The sequence below is a fragment of the Tauraco erythrolophus genome, chromosome 7 (genome assembly GCF_009769465.1).
Source record: "Tauraco erythrolophus isolate bTauEry1 chromosome 7, bTauEry1.pri, whole genome shotgun sequence".
NCBI lineage: Eukaryota > Metazoa > Chordata > Aves > Musophagiformes > Musophagidae > Tauraco > Tauraco erythrolophus.
Genome location: NC_141471.1, coordinates 51,404,776 through 51,428,209, shown reverse-complemented (window position 1 = coordinate 51,428,209; position 23,434 = coordinate 51,404,776). Strand labels below are relative to the sequence as shown.

General features: G+C 37.2%; 1 protein-coding gene across 44 annotated transcripts in view; it reads left to right on the top strand.

Moving 5' to 3' along the window:
• Positions 1 to 23,434, top strand: part of CLASP2 (cytoplasmic linker associated protein 2) — a 152,895-nt gene that overhangs the window by 62,618 nt on the left and 66,843 nt on the right. For 32 of the 44 annotated variants that reach the window (XM_086615121.1, XM_086615112.1, XM_086615123.1 and 29 more), the window contains 4 exons: positions 14,799 to 14,878; positions 19,687 to 19,779; positions 20,422 to 20,567; positions 21,998 to 22,133. In XM_086615121.1, the coding sequence (XP_086471247.1) occupies positions 14,799 to 14,878; positions 19,687 to 19,779; positions 20,422 to 20,567; positions 21,998 to 22,133 (455 nt within the window). Of the gene's footprint in view, positions 1 to 4,396; positions 4,400 to 14,798; positions 14,879 to 19,686; positions 19,780 to 20,421; positions 20,568 to 21,997; positions 22,134 to 23,434 lie in introns of all 44 variants that reach the window. The other 12 variants (XM_086615124.1, XM_086615126.1, XM_086615120.1 and 9 more) reach the window with 1 other exon arrangement.

Below are 23,434 nucleotides of genomic sequence, written 5' to 3'. Positions count from 1 at the left end.
ATCTAGTAACAAGCCTGCTAACAGATAGAAATGTTCAGTGTCTATGCTAAGAGAGCCTTGCTCTTCTGCATAGTATTTACAAATCCGGTATCTCCTAGCCTGATAAGGGACATTAGTGTAGATATCAAATGTATTTCTTAAATAAGTCAATCAAGTCATAGACTCTTCCAGAAGTGAGGAGTTTCCCATATAATTATTCATATAAACAAACAATGGTACTAAGTCAGACAAGAGGTTCTGGTCTGTATAGTCCACTGTCCCATCTGACAGTAGCAGAAATGGTTGCTAGAGAAATATATGTGAACAGGGCAAGTGCTTACAAGCACACTATCACTACAGGACAAAATGCTGGGTTCAGAGAGCTTTATTCCACAGAGTACCATGATCTTCGAAGTGTCCAGTTAGGGCATCCTGTTCTGCTTATCTTGAGACTTCATGGATCTTTATGGCTACAGACAAACCTTGATGCTCTTTGACATGCACTTTCTGAAGGGTCTGCATTGCAGGTGCCTAAGGGACACCTGAAATTTTTCTCCAGCCTCAAAATTGCCATCTTTATGGAGCAAATCTATGGTTCTGGAAGTTGTCTGCTCTTGCTGATTTATTAAGGCTCTGCCATATCCTACAGTCCCAAGTCCTTCTGCTCACCACTACATTCCAAGCCTGTGATCAGTGGGAATGTCCTTTCTCACTTCTCCTTCATAAACACTGGCTACAGGTATTTCAGGCTCATATCTGCTCACCTCATGACTCTACTCTCTGTCGGTTCTGCTTACCTACATTTTTTCTGACTCTTTCATATATACTTGTGTACATACTGACAAGTTGCAGTTCAACCTTGGAGAAAGCAGCAACTCCATTGAGCGTGTTGCTTTTTCTTTCCTTTTCACAAAAATCCCCAGAGTCATGGCAGTGAACTGCAGCTGAAATGCTCCTTTGCTGCACATTCTTCTCTTGAGGCTTCTGTGTCCGTCTAGGCAGAACCGCCAGTGCAGGTAGAAGTTGGGGTTGAGCATAGGCTGAGATTACTGCAAGTTCCATTCATTTAAACTGCATTTTACATGCAGAGGTCCTTTTCCTAGGATATTGCTTTAGAAAGATGCCTGTTCCTATCAGCTGTAGATGACAATAAAGGAAGTACAGCTTTTTCCTGGTTCCAGAAGTGTGGTGGTGGTTATCCTGTCTTAAGGCTAAGAAAATTAAAAGTCTTAGCCATGCTGCTTCTTTCTTTTATGCTGATATCTCCCAAATTATACCACAGATGCATGTGTGCTTACTTTTCATTATATACTCCATGGAGATGTTTCTTATTAAAGAAATGGATAATTCGAGCACTGATTAGATCACTCGGTTCAAGTGAAAGGACCCATCCAATATACAAAAAGATGATTTTTTTCACCATGTTGGGCACTTTCCATTTCATGTAGAAAATGCACTTGGGTGACATTAGAAATGCAAGATCATTGTCTAGGAAGGCAGGTGAAACAGCTGTGTACTGTACATTAGCAATAGCGATGGCCTGCTTGGGCTGGAATTCTCTCTCCTTATGCTGGGTATGACTGTGCAAGATCTTTTGCTGTCGGCTGTAGGGGTGGAAGAGCTTGTAGAATGAACTCGTGCATTTGCTGACAGGTGTGATTAAGTCTGTAGAAGACAGCTTGCCAGAAAAGTACCAGAGCAGGCAGCCTCAGTGGAGTACTGCCCTGAGAGTAAGAAATCCCAGCAGTCTGTTTCTCATCTGACTTCACTGCTGGAACGTGTTCAGACACTGACCTCTTGCTTGTGATGAATGAGAAATGATGGGTCTTCAACTTAATGGGACAGTGCTTTGTTTGGCATTTTTCTTTTTCCATGGTCAATATAGTTTCCCAAGTTAGTCCTTTGCCAGGAAACACATGGTTGACATACTTGTTTCTGACACACTTACTTTCAGCTCTTGATTCAAGTAGCAGAGCCTCTGGCAATACCCCTGTGCTCTAAGGCGTTACTGAGAATGTGCACTGTGTGTGTTCTGTCCTTCCAGAAATGGATACTCGTGAGCTCTTTCTTGGCAGTATGGCAAGCAGCTTTTTGGTTGTAAGGGACACTGTAATTTACAGTCGAAAAAGACTTAAGTGATGTATGTTAGCCAAATGAGCTATATTCTGGTCCTTCCACTGCTCCAGATCTCTTACACGGCTTTGGCAGGTTCTCTTGCAAATGTGAGCTCCCTGTTCCAAGTCTTCCAGGGAATTGTTTGCTTGTATCCTATTCAGAAGTTTCATGTAGCCTAGATGTTAGTAGGAAGCCTCAGTCTGTTCCTCAACAAGAAAACTGGCCTCCTTTCTTTTCCCAAGATCTCAGTTTAAGTTGGTAGTCTTGAAAATGGATTAGGAATAGGCTTCAGTAGAGCCATGTGGCATTTGAAAGAAAAGCTTGCTGATGAAAGCCAGTCATGACAAAAGTTTGTAATTAGCTTTCTGTTAATATGTTTTATGAGAAGCTTTGTAGGGCTGAAACATCATTCTCAATGCTGTAATTTGAAACAAGGTGGACTTTCTACTTTTTGCAATTGTCTTCAGTGGGAAGATACTGCATCATGTGTTTATACCTGTGGTTCCTTGGCTTTTTCTAATCTCCAGTGTATTGGCCTAGGAGTGTTATTGCACATTGCTTACTGTTGAACAGTAATAATGTTGTTACACTTCTTGTAACAGTCTGTGTTGCTTTAGGATGAATCATCCAGTGAAACAACAGCAAAGGGGATGTTACGAATTCAAATGTCAGAATTATTTTAACTGCTGTTTAAAAAGATATTTTAGAGTGAGAATGTTGTTGATGCCAAGCGTGGCGAATATGAAGTGAAACTCCAAGGACATAAAGTTTTATTTTCTACTGTTAAAAAAAAAAGTGTGCATGCAAAAAGCATTTTTTTCTTAACATAAAAATTGTGATGTTGCCTACTTTTCTTAAACTGTTCAAAGGATCTGATCCCCAATGAAGACTGCAACTGTGCCATTTTGAGATTTGATGCTGGCATTGCTTGAAATAACCCTTGGTTTTAGGATGGTCTTAATTCTTAAAAAAAGGCCTCCTGAAGTTTGATGATTGCTCAAAAACACTAAAAATATCTCCTAGTGTAGTAACGAGAAAACTTGACTGAACTGGGTGAAGAGTTTTGGCAAAAGAAGGCTGTGAGAACCGTAATAACATTGTTTATGTTTTTCTTAACTACAGAAACACATTCTTAATTGTAGGAAGATATTCTCAACTTTACGAAATTTAAGTTTAGTTTGTCTGTCTGTCTATATTGTGTTCCATCAGCATTATAATGCTTTTTTGCCCTTCTCAACAATAGCAATACAGCTGTTTGAGCAGTATTAAAATGGTACTGATTTGCTTCTTTTAGCTCTATTTCCTAGCAGAAGACTTTTCAAAGAGTGTAGAGGCTTTAGTAGGAAACAATTTAAATGGAAAGGTTCTGCATAAAGCAAATGTACTACTGAAAAATAGACGCTTGCCTTCTGAAATCTTAGCCAGATGACTTTAACCTCATTGAAACTACGTACTGTAGAAGGGTTTCAGGAATTATGGAACTGTGAATGTAAATTGTTAGTGAATGGACTTGGAACAGGGTAAACTCATGCTTACTGTATCGATTGTTTTCAGACTCATAAAGACAGTTCTGTGTTTACTTGCACAAAAAAAGCTTCATAGTAATCAATGCCCAAGGTTTGTTTTTTTTTAACTTTTGAGTTCTGCAGAAATTATGTTTGAGTCCTTCCTCTAGTTTTGCCCTCATTAAGCGATTTCCAGTGTGCTGTATTTGTCATGTAAAATAAACTAGGCTTAATTTTTTTTTCCTTGTTCTGTATTGGTGCTTCATATAATGTAAAACTGCTCTGAGATAATCCTGGTCTGCATCCCTGACACTCTGTGGCACTTGCTTTCCTTTTTGGTTTCCAGATTGTTGTAAAATTCAAGGATTTTTCTGCAAGATCTCAGCTGAAATGAGCCTTTTTGTCTTTCTGAGCAGCCTTTTGAGATCAGCCTTGGGTATCAGAGTCTGAATCAGAGGATTTGTTAAAGAATGCCTGTTTGCTTCATTGTCCTCACAGTGAATGTCAATTAACTTCCTTCCTGGAGATCCTTGCCTGTGGAATTGCTGGGTTGCAATCCTGCTGTTGTGAACTGCTGCTATTTTAACCTAACACAGAATTCAGGGAAGTAGGAGGACTTCCAGCTTTCCAGGTTCTCTGAGAGTTGTTGGATGTTGTTGTTGTTTACTCCTCTGAATGGCACTTCAAGAGTTTCCTTGCACGTGATCAGTGGTCTGTTCTTGGCCATTATAAATGCTTGCCCAGTTGCTGGTGTTTCCATTCCTCTAACAGATACTTTCCTTTGCAGCTGGCCTCAGCAGGTGTATTGGAAAATCAACCCTAATGAGGAATCTGAATGAAAATAAATAAACTTGATAAATTATAAATATATATGTACACACACCTATACATACACCTTCACACAATATATGTTTTGTTTTCATAATTACTGCTCATTAGTCTCACGTTTTTATATCCGTCACCCAAGGACCATTGGCAGATACTTGATACTACTTTAGTTATTTTGCACTAATTTCTAGAAGCTTCAGTTAGATTTTAGGATTTATTATTTTGGTATAAGCATGATACTGTATCTGATAGTCTTCTCTCAAAAGGCTTATAGCCTAGAAGGCAGCTTACAAATGGATAAAATAGGAAGAGAGTAACAGTGGAGTAGAAATTAAGATGTCTGGAAATAAGAGCTCACCACACTGTGTAACCTTCTTTTTATGTCTTTACCCTGTGTTGTAGTCCCAGACATCCTACTATCCATCATGGTAGTACCAGGCAGTGATGAGAATAAGAAAGACAACCCACCCCTTGTTCAGTGTGTGAACATTGAATACTGATTTTTTTCAAGTGGTAAGAAGGGGAAGCAATTTGTTTATTTTTTTCATATGAGTGACTCCAGAAGGAAAAGAGAAAGGACAGAGGAGGAAGCTGGGCTGAAATAACTGACCCTACAGCTTTTGAGTCCTTATGGGCTGTGGCTGTGTTACAGAGTAAGCAAAAACAACCATTCCAGAATATTCCTGCATTGCTGCTTTGCAAAGTAGCAGGTGTGATTCCTCTTTAATAGGGCAGGGTTGGGGGTGGAGAATTATCTTAAAAAAACCCTGTTTCATTTCTTTGAGCAAATGTGTATGCTCTCAAATAAAGAAGCAAGGAATGTAGAACCATAAGATACAAGTTATTTTCATAATTGGAGTAGAGAATTTTCACCAAAGGTGCAAATATTACTTGCAACAAATAGATAAGATGTTCTTAAAAATATGAGAGGAAACCAATACATTAAAATCAAATGGCTTTGACCTTCTGTGAAGGAATTAGAGAACTTACAGAAGTAAAAGATTAAAAATGGGTTGTTTAAAACATGTAAAAACTGTAACTGTGTAGTTTGCGATGATAGGCAATGTTAGTTCTAATTGTTTTTAATACAGTATCTGCTTAAATTATTTCAGAAAAGCATGGACAGTTGAAGTGACAGCAGTAGTGAAAATACTATTTTTCTGAAACTGTTACACCACAACAGCTTTAAAAAAATCACAGTATCACAAACCAGTCTGTTTTGTAACACAAATTGTAGATTATACAAACGAACTGTTTGTGTTCCTGGTTGTTCTGAGTAATTTCTGTAATGTGAAATAATTCATGCAATTTTTCCTATTCAGGTGTAAAACTAGAAACAAGTTAAAGTAAAATGTGTAAATATTAGATTATTAGAAAGTTATATTAAAAACTGAAAATAAGATTAATGCTGTCATGCTTGTAAAATTAGCATAGCCTTAAAACTCACCTGTTGAAACTGGACGAATGAGTGAAGGTCTCAAATGTTTGTTCTTTTAAATATTTGTGAAAAATGAGTGCCAATAGAGAAAAGAAATACATGAGTGCTTTGAAAGATTACTGTGCAAGCACGAACATTGTGCATGAGTTGAAAGATGACTCTGTAAGCTTCCACTTGAATAGGAACAGACGTTAATCAACGGTGAGATAAGCCTAAAAGAAATCAGGTATCCATATTCTTGCTGCTCATTGAACTGCTTGAATTTTTTCCACACCCAGGGTTTGATCTTACCTAATATATGTTGTCCAAACCTCATACTAAGTAAAACACTATGAGTTTCTTTGTTGTAGTGTTGTCATATGTGTTTCTACGTGCTTCACAAATGCTTGTGAACTGATTTCCATAGCATGCCTGTGTGAAAATAAAAGGTAGCATGCTTAATATTTTATACCTGTGAAACTATGCTACATAGGAATTGAGGGTAAAGTTGTTGAAACTGCATTCATTATTAGGAATGAGCATCAAATACTACTGACTAAATTTCTCAGAGAATGTAGTGTTCAATGCGCAATTCCAAAGGAATTTTTATGCTCCAGACCAGCTCTAGATTTCAAGGTATGCATGCTGGTGCAGTGATCTTCAGTCTTTTCATCCACATAAAAATTTTGTGCTTCCTCTTAGTACCCAAGTCCTGTATTTTCTCCTGCCTAATGTGGCACACCTCAAGGATTGAGATGTGCTATCCTAATAGTTGAACAGCTCACACCACCTTCTTGCTTGTAAGCATTGCTCACTCCTGATTTCTTCTTGTCCTTCCTCCTGTTCTTTCCTGGGGTGAGTAATTGTATGGAGGGACCTGCTTAGCATCTCAGTCCTCAGAGACAGCACGCTCATTTGCTGGGTTAGAACTTGTTTTCATGTACAGTGTCTCTGGAATGTAGGAGGAATGTTTTAATGAGGCAGGCACGATACAGGTGGGATCTCTGGGAAGTTCTCTAGCTGTGTCTGCTAGGTTTCTAATGTAGGCAGATGAAGTAAGGAATAGAAAGTGTTATGAAGATATTTGAAGGTATTTTGCTGTTCTGTTCAGTTTGTGCAGCTGTTTCAACTTGAATGACTTTCTGGGTGCCTCAGGGACAATGACTTTTGGCATTGGAGGAGCTGAGGTGGACAAGTCAGTTCAGAATGAATGTCAGTCACTTGGGCTGAACATGACAGAATTCATCTGTCAGTTTTCTTAAAGTGGCTTTCTAGCGAAGGCTTTTCTACTCTGCTAAGTGACTTGGTTATAACTTGAATAGTCTTCTAACCTGGTTTGAAACAACATGCAGGCTTTTTCAGTTAAGGTTCTGCCCAAAAAAAAAAAGGCTTCAGTTTAGTGTTGTATCTGATGATTTAAAAATAGATTTTATTTCTGAAACTTACTTCTAAAAACTCTGGTGACTTGCGTTGGAACAACTGAATAGGTTTACTGATCCTAATTGCCTACCCAGTGTCTTTGTCAAAGGCAGTTCAGCTGAAGTTAATAAATCATGAACTGCAGTGGCTTAAGAGGCTGGTACATATTCCTTCTGCTGTTCCTCTCCCTCCTCCTCTCTCCCCCCCTATGCAAGTAATAACTACCATCAGACAGATGTGCTTAGCAACCCAATAAGGTAATCTCCCCGTGGGTTCCAAAGTTTTATTTGTGAGGTTTCTCTGGTAGGCAAAGATGTGTGCTTGCAAAAGCACTAGGAATATAGACAAGTTTATAATAACAGAGAGGTTTTTGAGGATGAGGAGTTACTTGTTTCCAGATGCGTGTTTTCTCAGAAAATGGACACAAGGCAACTGGAATTCTGTGGATTAAAATTTTTGTCTAAACTAAGATCACGACAGCTTTTCATGGTTTGATTTCCCCCCTTTATTGGCAGAGCTGTGGCAACTAGCAGCATGATCTGTTTCTTAACATCACTTACTGGCTTTGTTATACAAGTTAACAGTTACACCAGAAAATTTATGCATTGATTGGTACAATTTATGCTGTGAGTATAATTTGGTACAAGTTATTACACTAACATAATTTTATTTAAATTAGTCTAATTATATCCATCCTAGAGGATTTACCAATGTAAGTATCTAAAAGTAAATCTGCCTTGTTTACAGAAACCCACCTTGTCTAATGTTGATCGAAGTGTTTTTTACTAGAGCAAGTGCTACTACTTCATTGCTCTCAAATGTTTTCCTAACTTAAGCAGGTAACCTGAAGGCATTTATACTAAGTGACTCTTAGTCACCTGGTGAAAGAATACCTTCGAGCTTTATCAATATATTTGAGACTGAAGAATCGTTCTTTGCTTGTCTTACGGGAGATTTTTATTCGAGTTTTTTGATTAAAATCCAAAGATCAGTCTTTCAAACGCGGAAGTAAGAACATTTAGAACACTGATAGAATCAAGGTAAGGTCACCAATGTTTCCTGTATTCTGTTAATATGTCAAGATGTATATGTACAGTATATCAAATTGCTTTAGATGACCAGTAATTTAAAACATGAAGGGAATTTTCAGAGATTCTCAGTCTTCAGCTACTTTTCCATACATTTGTCATGTTTTGCAGGAGAACTGTGAAAATTGCATAAGAAAAGATATTTTTCTGGACTGTTTTATTAACTGTAGCAGTAATCTTAACGATACCTGGAAAGATAAAGAGGATTACTTAGTGAGCTACTGAAATTCAGTCTATACACAAGGCTTTATCAGAATCACGGTCTTCAAAATTCATCCGTGCTGTCTCAGAGGTGGTAATTCAGATCATGAAGCACTGGTAACTTCCTCCTTGCCTCCAACAGATACCTATTTAGAAGCAAGCTGCCAGTTTTATCAAATAGTAATAAGGGCTGACCCAAGGATAAATAAGTAGATTTTGCGAAGACTATCTGAGAGCTGCAGAAGATTCAGGAAAAATCCTAGTTTCAGAGACTGACAAACAGCAGAACGTACATTCAAAGAAAGAATTAAATATGACCGTTGCAACATCTGTCCACTGGGACTGGGAGCAGAATTTGTTTATTGAACAGGGTCTCTGTCCGCTGCAAGTATCATGCTAAAGAGCTCTGTTCACAAACAATTAGGTTTGGTGTCATTGTATTTGAAAGGGATTCCAGAAATTGTTTGCTGTAATATATAGGAAGCATAATCTGATTTCTGTAACTTGATTATTTGTGACTCGTGTGGGTGCATTTGCTTTTTGTTTTGTATCAACACTTTCTTTACATTCCTCTCCCCCACCCTTGTGTTTAGGGTGACAGGGTGTCCATTCCACTAGGTTGCCTCTGCACTTGTCCTTGCTAGAGTTCATTGTGTTTGAGTATTCCTCTACTCCCTTCAGTCTGTACTTAAGCTCTCAGCAGCTGTACTACTTAAGCTACCTAGAGTAATTTCCTTTTTTTGTCTCCACTAACTCATTGTATTCCGAGTCATCCATTGGATTGTGCTAGCACAGTGTTTATATGGCCCCACAGTGAGGCAGACCAGAGAACTTGCCTCATCAAAACCATTCTTCTTGGCCAGTTTATTTTATTCTCAATTTAGCCACTCCCGATTGTGATTTACTGTTCAGCTGTACCAGTGCTAGAATGAGGGAGGTCAGCTGGAGTGAGTGGGAGTTGCTGGTCAACCTATTATATGAAAAGCTGAGTAAGTACTTGAGCTTATCCTGTCCACTTATCCTATGCTGAGCTGAAGCTACTGTCAGTTCCTAATTTACAGCTGATTGTTATTGTCATACAAACCCAAAAGGGTAACGGTACCTTTTTTTTTTTAATCCAGAATGATCTGCATCTCTTAATTCTGCTTTGATATCTGGTAGATAAGTTGTGAAGCTTTTGAATGAGTTGAGATGTGGGTATAGAGGGTTTTTTTTGTTTGTTTCTTTCAGGAAAAAGTTGTAATCCACAGGATCTTACTCTAGAAGTGTTGCTCAGTAAGATACTGTTACTGCAGGCAATTAGAGAATTCTGAGGGATAGGAGATATTTGTATAGCAGTACCCTTCTCAAAGTTTACTAACACTTGAATTTGTGACACGCATTGTACCAGAGAATAGTTATGAATGTTTTAGAGAAGTGTGTAGAGAGAAGCTTTTAAGAACAAAAAGTGGAACAAAGTTTTAGTTTGTGTTACTTGTAAGTTTCTGTACCAGTTTTGAAATTACGTTTTTTTTCACAGGGGGAATTTTTATTCTGAAATGTTAGTCAAAAGACCCACAGAAGCAGAAAAAACTAAATTTTGACTAGTAAAGAGTGACTACTGAATACAAATTGAGTGTTTTTTTGGTTTTAGACCAGTGCTTGTAAGCATGCTTTGATTAAACAGTTCTTTGTTTCAAAACAAAAATACCAGTCTAGTGTCACTCTCATAACATCTTTCTCCCATTTAGTGTTGTCCCACTGTTTTGTCATCCTATCATGCACAACTTTGTAGATACTAGTGGGGAGAGCATCAAAGTGTAGAGCAAGTGAGCAGTTCAAAGTTGTTGCCATACAATGGAAAGATTTCAAATGTTTCAGTCCGAAGAGGGGAAGAACTCAACCACAGGATTTAATTCCTAGGTGAGAAAACTGATTCTGCAAAAGACTTAAGTTCTTCGCTTGCATACAGTACCCTGTCTGGTGTTGAGCTATTCACAATGCTGAACTCGAAGCCTTGTGACTGGAAAAATCTTTCTTCAAAATAAGACTCCTAGGGCCTCATAAAATGTTAGAAAACCTTGAATTTAACTTACAAAGATGTCATCTCTCTTAGTAGTCTGTGGGAAGTGAGGGGTTTGTTTCCTTTGCCTCCATCCCCAGGCTCCTTGAACTTAAGTTTAAAAAAAACCCCAAAACAAACAAAAAAAGCACCACCAAAACACAAAACCACAAATACGCTGGAAACCTCAGAGGTGCTTCAGCTGCTGTAATTTAATTCGTATTAAGTCCTCCTCTGAGGGAGTCCCAGTTGGATTCAGTGGGCTGAGTCCAAAAGTAGGATAATGTAAATTGCACTCAAATTTTAACAAAAAGCCAATTGATGAGGGTCCGGATTTTAGGTATCTACTGAGCACTTAAAGGTGTTAAATGCCGTGGGGTTACAGCCCCTTAGAATTGTTTATGGTGTTCTTGCCATTAGGAATGCAGTAGTTGAACTTGTCTGTACTTGGTCAGAGGATTGTGTGTTCTGTGGGTAAGGTTGAGAACATGCATTATTCAGTGGAAGGCATTACACTTGAAAGAGATACTTCCAAGAAATTTATAATCACAGCTTGGACTGAGAATGTAAGCAACAACAACAAACAGCTTATCAAAATGTGTGCTCTGTCAGATATGTCAGTTTGAGTCTGTAGGCAGTAATGTCTGAAATGAGAATTTTGCGGAACTCAGGTGTTACATTCGTGGAGGAGAGTCAAGCCTTACAAAAGCATGAGAGGTTCTTTGAAGGCATCTACATGTGTGTGACTGTTATGTATCTTCTTAGCGTAGTAGAAGACTTTCTCCTGAATTGGGAAGCAGCAGGTTGAGTTCTGTCATTTTTTGGTTAGTCTCTACAGAAACAGTGATTTGGTAAACATATCTACAAAGACATCTGGAAGGGAAGGGAAAAGTTGAACAATATTTTTCCTCTTGAGTTTTGTCTTCCGTTTATATTGTATACCAAGTCAGTTACTTCATACTTTATTTCAGTATGCATATGCGATCATGCAGCTGAGGAGGAGAAAGATGAGTGACATAGAAGTGAATATGCTTTTAGAGTTGACTTCAAAAAAGTGTCACCTGCCAAAGAATGCATAACCTTTTTTCTATTACCAGGCAACGAGGCAATAAAGCAATTGTCTGGGAGTATTAATTTCCAAGAATAGTGGTCTATAGAGGTGAACTAATTGCTGAGACTAGGGAAGGTGGGAAATCCTGTGTGCCTGAACTATGTCAGATGGGTTTTAAATAATAGTCTGTTCTTCCTCTTTCTCTCTTTAAAGTAATACATTGTTATTCCTTAAGTCAAGGATTTTCTCTTATTCCTCAGGATGCGTTATTGGATGATGTTAAGGTGCTAGAAAATCTGTCATGTAGTCCATGCAGTTTTCTCATTTGAAAAAGGTTACTTTGAGGCAGATGAAAGATAACATCATCTACTTTTTAGCAAAGGCAACTTCATCCCCTTTTATTCTTTACTTTATACAGCACGCTATGAGTACTTGAAATGCAAACATTTTCTATGATTTTTGTCTTCACGGCCTGTATGTGTCAATTTTTAATGTTTTATTTCTATAAGTTTATTCCCTTGTCAGAAAAGCATAAATAATGGATGAGAATGCAAAGTACCTTCTTCCCTGCTTCAACAGTGGTGTTTAGGTGTTTATGTAACTGAATAATAATAGAAGACTTGCATAAATTGTTAATTGCAGAAAATTTTTTTGCTTATAGTGTCACAGGATCTCTGTAGTCTTAGTATTTTATTAGGTTGTAAAGAAACATGTAGTATGAGCTTCATAGGGGTTTACTGTGTTGTGACTAACACAATGGGTTAGCTTTGACTAAAACTTGTTATGAACTGATTATATTATAAACAGTTATTTGAAAAATAACGTTTTTGACCATGTGAAAACTATCTTTTAACCTTTGAAAATCAGGTTTTCTGGTAACCTTTTGGCTACTTAAGATTTCTTTTCCATTTACTTTTCCTGAGTTATGTACTGCATATTGATTATTTTGGTACTATGAGACATTCTTAAATGTTGGAGTGTTTTGGGAGGGACAAATCAGGTTATGAATTGAGCATCCAGGTAGCTGTTTACACCACCTAGTTTAGCATGGTGCCCCTGTGTCAAATTCTTTCTTTTCAAGGTTCCTTTCCACAAAATTCTGCTCTGACCAGGCCATTCTCCCTTTTAGGAGCTTTACAAGTTTCTGTGGCGGAAGGGTGTGTTCTGGGTGCAGATGGGATTTTTCCCTCTTCCTTTTCTTAGCCAGTCAGATACTCATTCTCTTTGTAGAAGGACTTGTTCCCTCTACTGTCCGGAGGGAGAAGAAACAGGTGGTTATGATTTCTTCTTTCCTTTCTGGCTGCCATTGGCAATTATGACAGATGTTGTTGGAGATACACACGTAGAAGTGTGTTATGTACAGCATCTCTTTACAACATCCTTGAGCTTAGCCTGTCAAAATTTGTTAGATGTTCCTATATCATCCCGCAGGCGTCACGTCCAAATTTTGCTAGATACCACTTCAGTGTTTTTATGCTAAGCAGCCACAAAGGCATGTGAGAGATCTTGTTCTGCATAGAGGTGTTGAGATCTATTAAGTTTGCCATCAAATTTGTAGTGGACCCTCATGTTTCCAAACTGCACAAGTATACAAATACAGCAGATTTAATTCCCTACACTATAAACAGGAGATCAGGGACTGTAAACTGTGAAACATTTTTGAAGAGTGCAGCCCCCAAGAGTTTCAGTTGTCAAGAAGTCCTGGCTTTTTATTTTAGTTGACCACTCAGCCTTAACTGCTTTTTCTCATGGTTTTCGTTTGTTCTGTAGTTAGTAAAATACATGTCTTCTCTGCCTGATACCTCCATTTCAGCTGTGCTCTGCAAGTTAGGGAGAACATTGTCATCTATCTTGTTGTCCTCACTCTGAAAGAGTTTAGACAAGACCCTAGTTCCTGAGCACTCGTTTGCTGTAAGATTTTTTTTTTGTCCTCTTAAGAAGGAAATGTTCTACTGGACTGACTATCTCCATGTAGCTAACCTGTCTTGTCATATTATCTGCCTGATTCATTTATTGAAGATACTTAGGGATTCTCCAAGCTTTGCCTTGTACTTGGAGTTTTAGGCTTGTAGTGTAGCCTGGATCTGATGACCTTGTTCTTTGATTTCGTAGCAAACTTGCATTCATTGCTTTCAAAAAAAAATAAGGCTTTCTTGGTAATCCTAGTATTTGCATGGAAGTGAAATCCAGATGCTGTTTTCAAATTATTTTCTTTTCGAGTTGCCTTAGTTTCTGCCCAAGATTTTAATGAAATTTGGCAACCATATGCCAGTGAGAAACCAGCAGGTTACCTGTTGGTATTCTTCCCTGATCCTTTTTGGAGAGGAAACATTTTTAGTGTGATAGTTTTTTAGTAATGTGTCTGGAAGGTTCTTGTGACCTTCTTCTAGGTGATACAATCCTGGAGCCCTACTGTGAAACATCCATGGGTATGAGCACTCTGAGGAGGTGGCTGCCAATCATTGGAGTTCAGATTTTGCTTCAACACAACATTCCCTTCACCTTGTCCTTGCTTTCTCTATTGACATTCTTGGAGCTTTGAGACTGAGAAATGCACCTCACAGTTGGGTGAGCTCCTCATCTTAGCTCCTCATGAGAATACTGGGAAGCACAAGCTAAATGAATCTTGTAGGGCTACTATGCAAGATTTAAAAAAAAACCCCAACAAACAAACAACAAAAACCCCAGACTTCTGGGGCTGGTTGCTTGTGACACGTGTTAAGGTGAAAATTCATTCTGAGGAAATCCATTTGATGACAAATAACTCTTTGGTAAATAGTTTGAAATTCTGTGCTTGATTTGGGAACATTTGTGTTATCAGGATGCAGGTCTCAGAATTCTATGCAAACAGCAGCTAGAGGATTGTTGTAATGAACATGTTTCCAATAAAACACAAAAATGAAAATAAAATTAAAGCGTTAACTTTCTCAAATTGGAAACTGCTCTGAATTGTTCATTTCTGGAAAAAAGAAGTTTAACTTTTTTCTTATTCATGGTGAAAACAGAGTTCAAGGTCTTGCAGTTTTAGATGATGAATGTTCAGTTTTTTTGTAAGTTATATTAAATGTTTGAAAATAGGTATTGTGAAAGATGTTTAGTTAGAAAACCGTGACGTACATTACGTAATACTTAACAGTATTTTACATTTATGTAGGTTCCTCTAAAGAAGGAGGAGCTGGAGCTGTGGACGAGGATGATTTTATTAAGGCATTTACAGATGTTCCTACTGTACAGGTAAGATGCGGTGTATACTTATGTGTGTTTTCAGAAATATGCTGTTTGAAATACTACATGGAAGCCTACTTTTAAGTCGTCTTTAATTTTAATGTCTTCTAAGTAAGTGTTGTTACTTTTCCTTCTTTCTGACTTTAGTCTCCGTGGAAAGCTCTTTACTTTTTCCAGTTATTTACAAAAAAAAAAAAACCCACCTTTTCTTTGCCGTCCTAATAATTACCATCACATTATGTTTCAACTAAAATCCATTATTGCATTTCTTAATCTTTTCCTAGGTGCTGCTGAAAATAATTGTATGTTTTAGTTTAAATAACAAAAAGATTTCCATAACGTTTGGAAAATTTAGCATTTCATGGGATAATCAAGTAATAATAATACAGGCAAATAATTTAAAAAGCAAGAATTGTATTTTCAAATGTACCTGAATTGTAATGGTCTGTCTGGCATACATGTTCTCATGTCTAGCAATAAATTAAAAAAAAAAAAAAAAATCTAGTGCCTCATTTGAATACTAATGAACCGGTTGGATTCTGAGTTTTTAGTTGAAAGATCATATTTCAATTTCTGTTCTTGAAGTGTGGGAATTGCACATACTTGGTACTTTCACACAGTTGAGTCATTTAACACGCTTTTATTTTCCTAGACCTATTTTGAATAAGTTTTCCTTGAGCAGCTGAGGTGTGGAAGGCAACCAAAAACTCAGGCAAGCCATAGTTCCCAAACACCAGAAGGATTTTGTATGACTCCCTTTTCTTGAGACATACTTCTGTTCTTTTTTTATTTCCTAAGATGATAGCGTAGTTATTTGTTAGATCTCCCTCTGTGGGCAGAAATACTGTCTGGTTTTATGAAGGAACACTTTATCTCCATGGTTCCTATCACACTGAGGAAATCTTTGTCTTACACTGTAAGAGCTTTATGTTTCTTCGTTTCTCCAAACTATGTTAAGAATTCTTCAGAGAGAAAAAAAAACGCAGCTCTTAATATTATTATTCCAATTATGTTGAACAGAGCTGTGTTCCACAGCACAGAAAATGTGCTGCCTGTAGTTCGATGCCTTAAGTAATTTGCAGTTCTGTAATCACTCAGGTTGACTAATAACATTGCGAGAACAGAAGTAGGATAACTGTATGTCGTTGACCAGCACATATCATTTTTCTATCTGACTGCTGGATGACATAGGAAGGTAGATAATGCCTAAAACGCAAGAAGTGGAGGAGAAAGACCCACTTGTCATTATTAATCTCACTTGAGATTAGGATGCAGGGGAGAAATGTGTAACTAATCTCAAAATAACCTACTTGTTTTATGGATGAGAACGTAAGAAAGACCTCGTGACCAGGAAACAGGTTTTAGTAGTGGCTTCAGTGAAAGTAAAGAGCAGGAAACTATATTATGGAAAAACATCCAATTTTGGATCAAGATTACGTGCATCTGGATTAATCAAGTAAATTCAAATTACTTACGGTGTATGTTGGTTTAACTAATTCTTAAAAGCCTCCAAGGGTGGATCTGCCTTTCCAGTAATGTGGAGGTATAGTCTGATGGATCTGTGTGCTAAAAAGAAGAGTACTGTGGTGAGAGGTTTGTGCCTTCATGTTTAAGGTTACAACCATAATGTTTTTACAACTCTGTTTATTTGCTTTTGCTTAAATTGAAGAAAATTCTGCATTCAGGTTATTAGGAGTAACTCCCATTAATAGCTAGAATTTGTTTCAAAACAAATTTAATTGTTTTTGAAAGTCTGATGTGGGAACTTACGAACAAATAAATATTTTATGTCATTGCCTGAACACAAAATTTCATCTCGGCCTTCTAAAAGCATAATTAATCAAGGGCAGGGAGAAAAGACATTATTAAAATATGACCTTTATTCCTCTGAAACTAACGTAGATATGGACAACCTTGACAATTCAGGATTTTTCAGTGGAATTACAGTTTTAATTTCATGACTAGATAAAACTATGCTGTTTATTTAATTCGTCATTACAATGCCAACTTGCATAGCAGAAATTGCATAGATCCAATTCTGTTTGTCCCACGTAGTTAAAAAAAATTAGGCATGCAAGTAGGGTGGACATAAACCCGTTGTACATGTTGCTTCTGTGCTTGTCTGTTGCCTGTGGCAGTAACTACAACCCGTGGTCTCTGAAAACACATAGGCTGACAACAAAAAATAGCCTATTTTTGAGGATCTACTCAATGAGACAGCTTACAAAAGGTATTTGTACCGTGACCAGAACCTCAGACTGAGTTTTGGGTGTGCACTAAACAGATCTCAGTTAGCTGCCATCAAAAGACATCACCCTGTTTCCTTTGTTGTTGCACTTACTTCACTTCTTTGTGATACATTGGCATAGGCTACTGAGTTGACAGAGGTATTTTTGCCGTCCCTCTGTAGCTTTTTGTTAGGTTAGCTTCTTGTATGTTAAAACCCTGAGTGGAGTTTTACAGGAGACAGAGTGAAGTGGCGATGGTAAAGGCGGAGCCTGAAAGTATTGAATCATGTCACAAATTCTGATGGCATTAGTCATCATAATGTGAAATTGCATCTTCAGTTAACCAGTGACTACTCCCTTCCACTCTTAAAAGGGAAGTAAGAATTCTCTTTGATAATAGAAACTTAATTTGAAAAATATGCTTACTGAAACACATGTAGTATTTATTCTTAATAGTACGATCACCTATGGAATTAGCATTAAGAATAAATTAGTGTTGTGTAACAAGTGTTAAACACTACTAGTATGCACAAGTATATTAAGTGGTGATACAAAACTCATGTTTGATTTTTGTGGGCAGTGGAATAGAAAGTCTGTTATGCTTGAACGCACTGTTTTCATCAAATCCTTTCTTCTGAAGTTATCCATCAGATGTTTATTTACATCTAATAAAGAAGAAAATAGTAATCATGAGGAATAGCTTTTTGTTTTTTATGGATGCAGTTGTGTCCCCTGTATAGAACTGTGAAGCTGCTTCTACAGTGTACCCTGCAAAAGCTTACATAGCTGTGTGGTAGTAAAAATTTCAGTTTTGTTGGTAAAGCATATTCAAAAATTGTTTTCAGCATGATAGTGAAGCTGGCCTAGGTGTACTAGTTTGTTTCTGAAGTGATTCCTACTCTGTTTATCCTACAAACAAGATATGTGGGTGTTTTAGAGCATGAATGTCAGGTCAAAGGCTCCATAACCATGTCCTGTCAAAGCATTGGAATAAAAGTAGATGTAAATAGAGTAAAGGTCCCATATCTTCTGTAAGTTAAATTCATTTGATGTGCTCAGGAAATCAGAACTCTAGACTGTATTGAAAATAACTTTTGTAGTAATTTCAAGTTTCCCAGGAAAATCAGGTATTTTGTAGTAAATACACGTTCAGCTTAAGTGAAGAACAGAAGAAAGGCATTCCGCAATCTTTTTACAACAAAATAAAAGATGCATATGTACATGCAGAACGGTGTGTTCCAGAGACCAGGGTCAAAGCTCTTCAGCGATTCAAGCAAAGCAAGGTGTCCTAACCATTGGTCCTTGTTTCCTCTACATGCTCTGTCCTCTTGCACAGAAAAAAAATTGTCATGGGCTTAAATAAATAAGGAGGAACCATCAGGCACTACTGTTTAGGTGCTATATAAGTTATCATGCTGGACTCCAGCTTTCAGTCTAGAATGGTTTGAGTTTCCTTGAAGTCCTGAATCATATCTGCCACCCCCATGTGGATGTCTTGGATGTGTCTCAGATGGCACCAGATGCCTGTGTATGGGCAACTGAGTTTTGCCTGATGTGTTTATGTAAACAACTTTTGATCAAAAATATTGGAAATCTTTAGCCAGAAATATATTTTTGAAATAACCCTGGCCAGATCAGGTTTCTCTTTGATAGTTTGCCTCATATTCTTTTCACCTTGTTCTCAATGTGGGGAAAAACCAAGCCTTTAAATTTTGCATATTCAGTGGAAGCAGAAAAGAGCATCCTGTTGCTTCTGTCTAGGAGGATAGAACGGGATTCAGTTTATTTCTGGTGTTAATAATATTTTTTCATCACTACTTTTTTAAAATTTTCTTCTTTAGAAATCCACTGTTGTACATATATAATTACCAATAAATGCATTAATTCATGTGTTACCAAATAGCGACTGATGTATGATTAGATTGGTCAGGCTTCAATTTTGCTGGAGGTAGAGAATAGAGAACTCTGACTGGAGGCTGCTCCTTACATCTGTTTACTGACTATATAAGTTACTAAATGATAGGCTTGGAGTAGTAATACATATAGAAGCTATTGAAGCTTTTAATTTATTTTTTCAGACAAATTTTTAATTTTTGTTTTGACTAGCAGCCCAGCTAGGCCCTCATAGAGCCATGCACTCTTGTAATGCAGAAGAGAGTCCCTGCCCCAGAAGAGTTGCATTGAGTGAAAATCTGTTAGTTGAATATCATTATAGTAGCGCATATGAAAATGAAATTGAATCGCAGTAGTATTGCAATAGATTATCTAAAACATCTGCTTGTATTGAATTATGTTATTTTAAATTGAGTTAATGAAATTCTAGATACGATTAGATCATGACAAGGGTGAAAGGTGAAATCTAGAGGAAAATATTGATTCTTCAGCTTTTGTTTTAATGAATATTCACTACTTGGTGAAATCTTCAAAGATTTGCCTTAAAATGCCCGTTTATACCTCTCACACAGTTCTCGAACTTCTGCAGAAAGATTTTCAGAACATAATTGTGTTTCAGTCTTCTCAAGCTATGTTCCATCATCAGTTTACCTGGGATATTAACAACATACATTTTCTGTTTTTTTAATACTTCAGATCTATTCTAGTCGAGAACTTGAAGAAACGTTGAACAAAATCAGGGAAATTCTCTCAGATGACAAACATGATTGGGATCAACGAACTAATGCGGTAAACTTTTAACCTGGTTTTGTGTTTGAGTGGTTGTATTTCATAAAGCACAGGCAGCTAGATATTTAAAATCATTTTTATTAAAGTAATTACACTCCAGATAATCAAAGAAATGTTCATTTTAATTTCTTAAAATTGAATTTCCATATACCAAATAAGTTTGAGCAAGTATTTTAAAAAGGCCAAAATTCATTTTTACTCACATTTAAGAGGAAGCTTTTCTAAAAGCTGTAATGTATGTTTCAGTTGGCATTTATGCAAAAGTACATATTCTGCAGGTAAACTGCTAGCATTAGTACCTCTTATGTGTGGCTGTGATAAGTTTCACTTGTAGGATTAAAATGTTTGTGTGTATGTAGCATTTATGGGTTTTATCAGGTTTATGGCATAGTAGTGTTTGAAAACAGGTACGTGAACAGAATTATGTATTCGTGTATTTGTATACTGGGATCTGAGACTTTTTAGCTATAGAATTTAAGTAATAGATTTTTTTACAGTTTTTTTTAAATTACTGCCATACATTTTAAAGTGATATTTTGCTTTAAAGACATGCCTACGTACATTTTTGCACTGAAGTTGTTACGTCTTTATTTTGAAATGCGTATTGATAGTGTCCTAAACTAAACACCTTAAATTTTGTAGCTGAAGAAAGTTCGGTCATTGCTTGTTGCTGGAGCTGCACAGTATGACGGATTTTTCCAGCATTTACGGTTGTTGGATGGTGCTTTCAAACTGTCGGCCAAGGATCTCAGATCCCAGGTGGTTAGAGAAGCATGCATTACTGTAGCGTAAGTATAGTTTATGTACATTCCTGTACATTGCTAGATTTTTAGTATGAATTTGACTTAAAGATACTTTATCAGTGTTGCAGGAGGGTTATCTTACTGGACTGCTGTACACTACGATTGATAGAGTTAAGTCAGCGTCTCAAGCCATAGAGAAAAAGAACATGTAAAGGAATTTTTTTTTTAGGTGATATACGTAATTGATAGTCCTGTAACAGATTGTATGTGAAGAACAAGTTACCATTATTACATTGGGTGCTTAGTGCAAGTTAATACAAACTGCTGAAAGTACTCCTGCAATACCGGGGGCTAGTCTTCATAGCACTTATTCTTGGGTGATGGACACAAGACTTTACTGTGACCAGTTGTAGTAACAAAGTGAGCTGCCCTACAGTGTTTTGAACATGGTACCTTTTGGTGAGGTATTTCATATCCATGGTAATTTTAGAAGCCATGGCTACACAGAAATAAGATCTTCACCTTTATCTTGAGGCTGTCATTGGATTCAAGGGTAGACGGAAATAGCCTTATTTTTACACCAGGGCAGTCTCTTCCTTTTTCATGTTTTCCATTACTTTTTTTTCCTCTGGAAAGGCATTAATGTAAGCACTGATTTTCAGTGACCATCTGGAAGAGATATGCCTCAGAGTTCACCCTTGCTATTTTGGTCTCCTCATTGAACAGACCATGGGGACTTGTTGAAGCATACAACTTTCCTTGCCAGAGAATTTGAGGCTTTGAGAAAATAACGCTAACCTTTTCTAATACGATGTCAGAAGTAGTGTGAAAGCACTGTGTAAATGTCCTCATTCAGACCTAAAAGCCTGGAGTTTTTCTTGATCCCTAAAACACAGGTATATTTGATGCCTCATTTGCTGCTGACTGCAAATTCTTTTCACTTAGTCTCTCTGCATAAAAGAAGAGCTTGTTGTCACCACTGAACAGTTAAATTACTGTGTGTTGTATGTTTGTGTATTTCTTAATTGAACCCATAACCTTTGATAAATGAGGGAGTCAAATTTTGTGATTGGCTAATTAATGATAAATTCTGCAGTTTTGCCTGCTTTCAAAAGGAGTAAAATCTCAAACAATAATTTCCATGAGATTTTAGATTTATATACTCTCAAAGTGTATTAAAAAGCAGAAATACAATGATATTTTATATGGACATGAGAGTTTTAGCCTTTTGATTTGTGGTATTTGTTTTTCGTTATGAAATAAAGTTATTAGTGTTCAACTTTTCAATGTGTTTCCTTAAGTAACAAAAATGTTGTAAAAATCCTGCATTTCTAATGAGATAGGAACTTGGAAATCATGAAACTAAGAAATTGTGTTGTTTGGAGAGATAAATCTTTAAAATGTACAGTGAACGTTGTTATTTTAAGACTAAGAAATTAATTTGTTAACTAGTTTTATTTCTTTTTCCTAAATAGCCATCTTTCAACTGTTCTGGGAAACAAGTTCGATCATGGCGCTGAAGCTATTGTGCCTACTCTTTTTAATCTGGTTCCCAATAGCGCCAAAGTGATGGCAACTTCTGGGTGTGCAGCAATTAGATTCATTATTCGGGTAGGTGTTCACCCAGCCTGGCCTTGAACACTTCCAGGGATGGGGCATCTACAACTTCTCTGGGCAACCTGTTCTAGTGCCTCACCACCCTCTGAGTGAAAAATGTCTTTCTTATATCTAACCGAAATCTGCCCTCTTTCAGTTTAAATCCATTACCCCTTGTCCTATCACTATATACCCTTGTAAAAAGTCCCTCTCCAGCTTTCCTGTAGGCCCCCTTTAAGTACTGGAAGGCTGCTAGAAGATCACCCTGGAGCCTTCTCTTCTCCAGGCTGAACAGCCCCAACTCTCTCAGCCTCTTTTCATAGGAGAGATGCTCCAGCTCTCAGGTCATCTCCGTGGCCCTCCTCTGGACCATGTCTTCTCAGTGTTGAGGGTCCCACAGCTGAATGCAGTACTCCAGATGGGGTCTCATAAGAGCAGAGTAGAGGGATGAAAACAACCCTGAGGCTTCGATTCCTCTGCGGAACATTTTGTAGAAATTACAGTGTCAGTAGCTCCAAAGACTTGGAACATACAGGTTTCTCCATCTGTTTTGTTTTTTCCCATGATACTGCTTATTGTTCTCTTTTTGGCAGTCGTGCCACTTTGCAGTTTGAAAACTGTGCAAATCACAAACAAAACCGCTAAAATCCTGTTGAAAAATATATCAGTATGGACAAATGCATAGGCACTTCGCAAATGCATAGGCAAGTGCAAGGCACTTTGAGATTTTTCGATTAATTCTCTTCTAATTTTGAAGTTGGCAGTACTCTGAGAGCTGATAATTACCTGCTTTTTTTGGTGATTTGTGTGTTTATATCCTGCAATAATACCTAAGGACAAAGCATGATACATGAGATACTAAGAATTGTTCAGTACTGTCTTTTTTAAGCATTTTTTTTTATAGGCTCCAGTTTGACACTGTATTTGGGACTGTTTTAGAAGTGTTTAATCAAAAAAGGAATACAGAAATGAACTGAAAATGGATTTGTCGAACCATGTTACTGTTACTTGGAATTAAAATGTTAATTCTTTGTATCTACAGTTAGTTAAGATGAAGTAAGGCTTCTTTAATTCGGAATTGAAGTACTGCATTCAGGTTTAACGTGGTTTATCTTACCCACTTTAAATGATAGTTCAAGGGTTTTCTTTTCCCCTGAGGATGTTAGGTGTTTCCATATAGACTATATACATAAGCTTGCTTATACTACACATCATGTTTTTATTATTTTATTGACATATTTTGCACTAAAAGGAATTTTGGTCTTTGTAACACTAATTGTATTGATTGATTCCTAAAACAATGCCAGTAGTTTCAG